This window comes from Nicotiana attenuata, unplaced genomic scaffold (assembly GCF_001879085.1).
Source record: "Nicotiana attenuata strain UT unplaced genomic scaffold, NIATTr2, whole genome shotgun sequence".
NCBI lineage: Eukaryota > Viridiplantae > Streptophyta > Magnoliopsida > Solanales > Solanaceae > Nicotiana > Nicotiana attenuata.
In genome coordinates, this window is record NW_017675937.1 from 1 (window position 1) to 8,799 (window position 8,799).

At 43.8% G+C, this 8,799-nt stretch overlaps 1 protein-coding gene across 1 annotated transcript; it reads right to left on the minus strand.

Moving 5' to 3' along the window:
- Positions 1-2,890: 2,890 nt before the first annotated feature.
- LOC109220593 lies at positions 2,891-8,042 on the minus strand (the record flags this gene model as incomplete). Its single annotated transcript, XM_019385052.1, has 5 exons — positions 6,819-8,042; positions 6,149-6,704; positions 5,565-5,795; positions 4,504-4,574; positions 2,891-3,115 (listed from the first exon to the last, which is right to left on the minus strand). Coding segments are annotated over exons 1-5 (2,307 nt in total), but the record flags the coding sequence as incomplete, so codon positions are not given.
- Between the last annotated feature and the right edge of the window lie 757 nt (positions 8,043-8,799).

Genomic DNA, 8,799 nt, shown 5'->3' on the forward strand with positions numbered 1-8,799 from the left:
CCCAGTTTGGTGGCTGGACACATATGTGATTGTAAACTAAATCATGTTACCAAATATCAGTAAGAACTTGAAAGCTAAAACTTGAATTGTACTCCCTTGTTCTCCAGGTGGGCGCCTGATTGCTGAAACTTGGATGTATTCCCTTGTTCTCCAGGTGGGCTCCTGATTGCTGAACTTGAAATGTATTCCCTTGTTCTCCAGGTGGGTACCTGATTTCAACAAAATAGACCAAACAAAGAAAAATTTTCTTCCCCAGTTTGGTAGCTGGGCACATAGGTGACTGTTAAACTGAATCCTTCTACCAATTATTACTAAGAATTTGAAAGCTAGGTCCTATTATCCAGGAAGGTCCTGACAACTCTTAATTAAACGACAATAATAAATCTAAGTTATATCTTTTAAAGGTATTACTTCCACTAAGTCCTGTTATCTAAGAGGGTCTCAAAACTACATCCTATTATCCAGGAAGGTCCTAAAAATCAAAATCAAGTCTTATCTTAAAAAAATGACAATTTTACGACTGAGTTATACCATCCTACAATAGATTTTACGCTACATCTTGTGATCTAATGGAAATCTTAAAACTAGGTCCCATTATTCAGGGGGGTCCTGAAAACTCCTAATTGAATCCTATCTTAAACATGCAAACTTTGAAACCAACTTACATTCATTTATGCTAAACTATGCTATTCATGATTGTTTTGAAATCTAACTAAGCCACATTTTCCAGGAGGGTCCTGAGAGTTTACGGTCAAACCTGTTTTGGTGCGTGCTCTTCCCTTACGGAGAGTTCCTCCGAACAAATGAAATTTTCTGCCCCTGTTTCAATCAAAGAAAAATTGGTCAGTTTAAAATGGTGGTTAGTTGATGGCATTCGTGCTGGAGATGTCTCCGCTGCCGTGCTTTGTTTTGACCTGCTTCCTCGAACTGGCCCTGAACCGCTTGACTTTCTGACTGACTTTCAAACCCCATGACCTTGGATGACCCAAGTGTTCTGTACCCAAACCATTGTTTTACCTCTCTGACCCTTCATCTGAACCTTTGCATCTCCCATGACATTAACAGATCATTCTACCGATGAAACTTCTGGTGACTCCTTATATCCCACTTCACATCGTGCTATCTTTGGTATGTTCTGGCTACACTGTGCTTTGCATTTGTGGAAGCTGGTAGTGAGCTTTGAAATCCTTTCTTATTTGCTTTGAACAAGACTGACATTGAAATATTCTTAGAGAGACAAAACCCCAAAAAGAAATGAAATGCAATGACCTTGAGAATTAAGGATAAAGAAAATCAAAAACCGGACGACTTGCAAAAAGGAAAAGGAAAAAAGACTTATCTGAGTGGAACAGTTGGTACCATTGATCATGACATGCATTTCGGACTAACCGGCCCAATCCGTCCAACCAATCAACTTTCAGTTGCCATACTTTGTTGCCCCAGAATTCCATAACCTGATTTCTTCACCCAAACCCTAACCTTGTTCATCCTGCGGTGTCCTGAACGGTTTTCACCCACAGACCTCTCCCATTTGTTCACTTCTCAACTCACTTTCGCCTTAAAGTGCCCGTGAGGGTTTTCACCAATAAGACTCTCTCATTTTTTATTTCTCTCAGCTCCCGTCGCCTTACGGTGCCCGTGAGGATTTTCACCAATAAGACTCTCTCATTTTTTATTTCTCTCAGCTCCCGTCGCCTTACGGTGCCCGTGAGGGTTTTCACCAATAAGACTCTCTCATTTTTATTATTTTCCTGCTTGGACCAGAGTGTTGCCCCTGAAATGAATCACCTCTATCTGCTCGACTTGGCATTTCCCGAAGACTGATCAGAAGGTCTTTCTTTGGACCGTAATGTGGGCTTTTGGATAGGGTTAGAAAGAAAGGGTATTAAAGGCTCAAAACAATTCAGCTGGGTTCAAAATTACAACTTTCGGAATCGAATCTCTTGCACAACCACAACTTCTGCCCCAGTTTCTTGCTTGGGGGCTTTTGGATTTTGTTTTGATGGGACTGAACCGTGAGGCTACCTACGTATCCTTAAAAGGAATCAGGTCGAACGTAGTTCATGTCATAGAAATTACTTTGTTGTTGTGATTTTCTCTTATCTCTTTCTTCTCTTTCTCTCTTTTTCTTTTTCTTTTCTTTTTGTTGTTTTGTTGGTTTGTTTTTCTTTTTCTCTTTCTCTTTTCTCTTTTTCTCCTTTCCTTTTCTTCTTTTTTTCTTTTCTTTTTTCATTCTTTTCGTTTCTCTCTTTTTCCTTTACTTATCTTTCACGCTTGTGTTTCTGATCTCTGCTACTGATTTCAAAAGAGGGGTGTGAAATAAAATAAATAAGTCTCAAAGGGGTAACAAAGGATAAAGTGTTTAGATAGCAGAAAAAATGCCTTCGTCATTCCAATCTCCAAAACATGCCGAGTACAAACAAATGCAATTAAACCAATGAAAATCATACATAATATCTCTTGACCGCATCATAATTGATGGCCATTTTTACACACTTGCCTTCTATGTCTGTTAAATACAAAGGACATTGGACACCACTCTCGTCACGATGAATGGCCCCTGCCAATTTGGGGCGAACTTGCCTTTGGCCTCGGCCTGATGTGGAAGAATACGTCTCAACACTTGCTGACCCACTTCGAACTTTCGTGGACGCACCTTCTTATTATATGCTCTTGCCATTCTCTGTTGATACAACTGGCCATGACACACTGCTGCCAATCTTTTCTCATCGATCAAACTCAATTGCTCCAGGCGGGTTTTGACCCATTTGTCATCATCAATTTCAGCTTCTGCGACAATCCGAAGGGATGGGATTTCCACTTCTGCGGGTATCACTGCCTCGGTGCCATACACCAACAAATAAGGAGTTGCCCCTACTGAAGTACGAACAGTAGTACGATAACCCAGCAATGCAAAAGGCAACTTTTCATGCCACTGTCTAGAACCCTCCACCATTTTCTGCAGTATCTTCTTTATATTCTTGTTGGCCGCCTCAACTGCTCCGTTTGCCTTGGGGCGGTAAGGGGTGGAATTGCGATGTGTAATCTTGAATTGCTGACATACCTCTTTCATCAGATGACTATTAAGATTAGCCCCATTGTCTGTAATGATCACCTTTGGTATCCCAAACCGACAAATGATATTTGAGTGCACAAAATCAACCACCGCTTTCTTGGTCACAGACTTGAACGTTTTAGCCTCAACCCACTTGGTGAAATATCAATGGCCACCAGAATGAACCTGTGCCCATTTGATGCTGCTGGCTCAATTGGCCCAATGAAATTCATGCCCCACGCAACAAAAGGCCATGGTGCAGACATTGTGTGCAATTCCGATGGTGGAGAGTGAATCAAATCTCCATGCACTTGACACTGATGACACTTGCGCACAAAACTGATACAATCTCGCTCCATAGTAAGCCAATAATAACCTGCTCGGAGAATCTTCTTTGCTAACACGTACCCACTCATATGTGGTCCACAAACTCCCGAATGTACTTCGGTCATAATAGTTGTGGCCTGTCTAGCATCTATGCATCTCAACAACCCAAGATCTGGAGTTCTTTTGTACAATACCCCTCCACTGAAGAAAAATCCACTTGCCAACCATCGAATTGTTCTCCTTTGATCACCTGTGGCCTGTACCGGATACACTCCCATTCTGAGGTATTCTTTGATATCATGGAACCACGGCTCACCATCAAGTTCTTCTTCCACCATATTACAGTAAGCATGCTGATCGCGGACCTGAATCTGCAAAGAGTCCACATAAGCCTTATCTGGATGATGCAACATTGAAGCCAAAGTAGCCAAAGCATCGGCAACCTCATTATGAATCCTTGGAATGTTCCTGAACTCTATTGATTGAAGCCGTTGACAAATATCATGCAAGCATTGTTGTATGGTATGAGCTTCAAATCTCGTGTTTCCCATTCTCCTTGAATTTGGTGTACTAGAAGGTCCGAGTCCCCCATGACCAAGATTTCCTGGACACCCATGTCTATAGCTAGCCTCAAACCCGAGATACATGCCTCATACTCGGCCATGTTATTAGTACAATAGAAATGAAGCTGAGCCGTGAAGTGTTGCCCTGTTTCAGAAATGAGTACCGCTCCTATCCCCACGCCTTTCATATTAGCTGCCCATCAACGAAAAGTTTCTATCCTGGCTTTTTAACTTGTTCCAGCTCATCGACATGCATTACCTCTTCATCAGGGAAGTATGTCTTCAAAGTTCGTATTCTTCATCCACCGGATTTTTGGCCAAATGGTTGGCCAGTGCCTGAGCTTTTATTGTAGTCCGGGTCACATAGACTATGTCAAATTCCGTGAGCAAGATTTGCCACTTTGGGAGCCTCCCTGTGGGCATGGGCTTTTGAAAGATATACTTCAACGGATCAAACCGAGAGATGAGGTAAGTGGTATACGATGACAAGTAATGTTTCAACTTCTGTGCTACCCAAGTTAGGGCGCAACACGCCCTCTCAAGCTGGGTATACTTAACCTCGTAAGCTGTGAACTTCTTGCTGAGGTAGTATATGGCCTGCTCTTTCCTGCCGGTGATGTCATGCTGACCTAACACACATCCAAACGAATTGTCCAAAACCGTCAAATATAGAATTAAAGGCCTCCCTGGTTCTGGCGGGACTAACACCGGTGGGTTTGACAAATACCCCTTTATCTTATCAAATGCTTCTTGACATTCGTCTGTCCACTTGATGCAACATCCTTCTTTAACAGCTTGAAGATAGGCTCGCACGTTGTTGTAAGCTGAGCGATAAACCTGCTGATGTAATTCAATCTCCCTAACAGACTTATCACCTCGGTCTTGTTCTTTGGAGGTGGCAATTCTTGATGGCTTTGATTTTTGATGGGTCCAATTCAATACCTCGACGGCTGACTATGAATCCCAACAATTTTCCAGATGGAACACCGAAAGCGCATTTTGCAGGATTGAGCTTAAGATTGTACCTGCGAAGCCTTTGGAAGAACTTTCTCAGATCCCTGACGTGGTTAGACTGCTTCCTGGTTTTTACAATTACATCATCCACATATACCTCGATTCCCTGTGTATCATGTCGTGGAATGTGGTTGTCATCGCCCTCATGTAGGTTTCCCCAGCATTTTTCAAACCAAATGGCATGACCTTGTAGCAGTATGTTCCCCATGGCGTGATGAATGCCGTCTTTTCTGCATCTTCCTCGTCCATTAAGATCCGGTGATAGCCCGCATAACAATCCACAAAAGAACCAATCTCATGTTTGGCACAATTATCAATCAATATGTGGATGTTTGGTAATGGGAAGTTATCCTTCGGACTTGCCTTGTTGAGATCACGGTAATCAACGCACATCCTGGTCTTACCATCCTTCTTTGGTACAGGCACAACGTTGGCTAACCAGGTGGGATACCGTGTGACCCGAATGACCTTTGCCTCGAACTGCTTGGTGACCTCTTCTTTAATCTTCACACTCATATCAGTTTTAAATTTTCTCAGCTTCTGCTTGACAGGGGGAAATGCCGGGTCAGTGGGCAATTTGTGAACAACCAAGTCAGTGCTCAGACCCGGCATGTCGTCATATGACCATGCAAAAACATCTTCGTACTCCAACAGTGCTTTAATTATCTCTTCTCTGAGCTGTGGTTCAAGATGGACGCTTATTTTAGTTTCCCGGACATTATCTTGATCCCCTAAGTTGATTACTTCTGTATCATTCAGGTTAGGTTTGGGGTTTTCTTCAAAATGGCTTAATTCTTTACTGACTTCCTCAAAGGCTTCCTCATCATCATATTCCACTTCGTCATCACACTCAATTTCTTGCATTATTATTTCAGAATTAGATTAGCATTTAAGACTGGGCCGGAGATTCCTCATGCATGTCATGTCAATGAAACCAGCATAAAAAGGACTGTACAAGAAAGAAAAGAAAAACAAAAATGAAAACTATCGGGAATAAAAAAGAAGGGAAATTGCATTTCATTGAAATTTAAAGATAACAAGGTTTAACTCATCCAAACGGACAAAACATAGAATCTTAATTACAACCCTGGAAATAATCTAGATTAAACTGAAAGAAAAATCAAAACCGACTACCAAGACTCCCTCCGAATAGGAAGAGGAGTAGCTTCCCAATTGTTGATCTTTGCACTGGGCCCCATGAATTGCACATCCGCCTTGCTCGACCCCTCTCCGGCTTCCACCATATTCACCACGTCGAATAGCTTTTCAAACCTTTCAAGCAACTCCTTATCAGGACCAATCACAGAACCGGGCATTGTTGTTGCTAGGCGCTTCTTAGTACCAGGCCTGACAAAGGATCGGAAGAGACGGGGGACAGGCTTTGGTAGAACCCATGCTCTCTGTTTCAACTTTCTGGCTAGCCTTATGTTTGCAGCTGTAGGCTTGAATCCCAAACCAAAGGTATCAAAGTTTTTGGGAAGAGACACCGGCTGTACGATACCTTGCAGAGACGCACCCAAACCCTTGCCAGGTACGAAGCCATTCTTCAACATCTCAGAAGCCACCATGACTGATGCAGCTGCTACCTTCGGAATTGGAACACACTCCCCTTCTGGGATCTTTTCAACTGATACTGTATCAAAAACCTGATAGACCCACGGCCCCTTGTCGTCTTCAACTTCGATGAAGGGTATAATGGCATCATTCTGGGCACACAAACCATCCTCGCCGTGCACTACAATTTCCTGTCTGTCCCATTCAAATTTAACCATCTGGTGCAGGGTAGATGGCACTGCCTTGGCGGCATGAATCCAGGGTCGTCCTACCAACAGATTGTAAGAAACCGCCACATCGAGCACCTGGAATTCCATAGTAAATTCAGCTGGCCCTATTGTCAGCTCCAGCACTATGTCTCCGACTAAATCTTTCCCTCCACCGTCGAACCCCCGAACACAAATACTGTTCTTGTGAATTCTTTCATTGTCCACTTTCAATTTGTCTAGGGAGGAGAGAGGGCAAATGTTGGCGCTGGACCCATTATCAATTAGTACCCGAGTAACCACGGAATCTTCACACTTCACCGTAAGGTAAAGGGCTGTGTTATGCTCGGTACCCTCCATGGGCAATTCATCATCAGAAAAAGTGACTCTATTTACCTCAAAAATCTTATTTGCTATCTTTTCCAGATGGTTTACAGAGATCTTGTCCGGAACGTGGGCCTCATTCAAGATTTTCATCAATGCCCGACGGTGCTCGTCCGAACGGATTAACAATGAGAGCAATGAAATCTGGGCAGGGGTCTTCCTCAACTGCTCTACAATAGAATAGTCCTGCATTTTCATCTTCCTCAAGAACTCCTCTGCCTTTTCTTCGGTCACAGCTTTCTTCACTAACACTGGGTTATCTTTGGCGGTTTTGGCTTTTCTTAACTCCTCGGGGGCAAAGCTTCTCCCTGAGCGGGTCAGACCATGGGTCTCACAGACATCTTCTTTAACCTCTTTCCCTTTGTAAATCACTGTCATTCGGCCATAATTCCAAGGGACGGCCTTGCTGTTGACTATTGGTAGCTGAGTCACTGGTTTGATAATAACAGGCTCTGTGCGAGCACCTTCCACAACTACACCGGGCTTGTTGGCTGCCCTTGGAACTACCACTTTTGCTTTTTCTTGTTTCACTGCAACCTTGCTCGAAGACTCCTTCTGAACCACCACAACTGGTTTACTATCTGTCTCTTTCAACTTGATCAACGACTTCCCACTAGTTGACTTCTCACTTGGCCTGACTTCACTGGACCTGATCATCATCACAGTCTGCAAGGGCTTTTTAGGCTCTCCTCCTTTTTGCACTATCTCAATCATATTGGTCTCATGATGGGCTGGGAGCGGATTCTGGTTGATGTTGGGCATTTCTGGGGCTTGAACCTCGATCCGACGGGTATCAATGAGCTCTTGAATAGCTGTTTTCAATTTCCAGCATTTCTTTGTGTCATGCCCCGGGGCCCCTGAACAATATTCACAACTCACCGAGTGGTCAAGATTTCTTGGAGGGGGATTTGGCAGCCTAGGCTCAATCGGATTCAACATACCCAACTGTCTCAATCTGTGGAATAGACTAGTATATGATTCTCCCAGTGGGGTGAAAGTCTTCTGCTTCTGCAACCTCTCATTCTTGAAGGCTTGATTTGGTCGGAAACCTGCTCCAGGGGGATTTCTGTAGGCTCTTGGGGGTGGATAGGTATTATGTGGAGCTGGGTAGGTATGCTATGGGGTTGGCGCGTGCCATTGTGCGTGGGCAGGAGGTTGAGTGTATGTCTGACCATGATGGACAGAGAAGTGGGGATCTGGCGGTGGGTAGTAGTGTTGTGATGGGCTATATGGAGTGTGGGGGTAAGGCTGGTAGTGGGGTCGAGGCTGGTTATAGTAAGGTGATGGGCCCCCGGACACCAAGTTCTTAACTCTATTGTTGCAACGTCCTCTCTCTTCTTCTTTCCTAATACACCCCCAGTGCCGTTTTGGATGGCCTGGGTGGTCGCCTTGATTGCTGAATAACTCATGATTTTGTTAGATTTGAGTCCTTCCTCTACCATGCTTCCCATTTTTACCACTTCGTTAAAGGATTTCCCTACGCTGACACCAAGTGACCGAAATAAGTGGGCTCTAAGGCCTGCAAGAAATAATCAACCATTTCACTCTCTTTCATCGGAGGGTCGACCCTTGCTGCTTGCTCTCTCCAACGAAAGTCGTATTCTCTAAAACTCTCCCCACGCTTTTTCTCAATTTTCGTCAATGACAGACGGTCTGGAACAATTTCAAGATTATACTGAAAATGGCATGCGAAGGC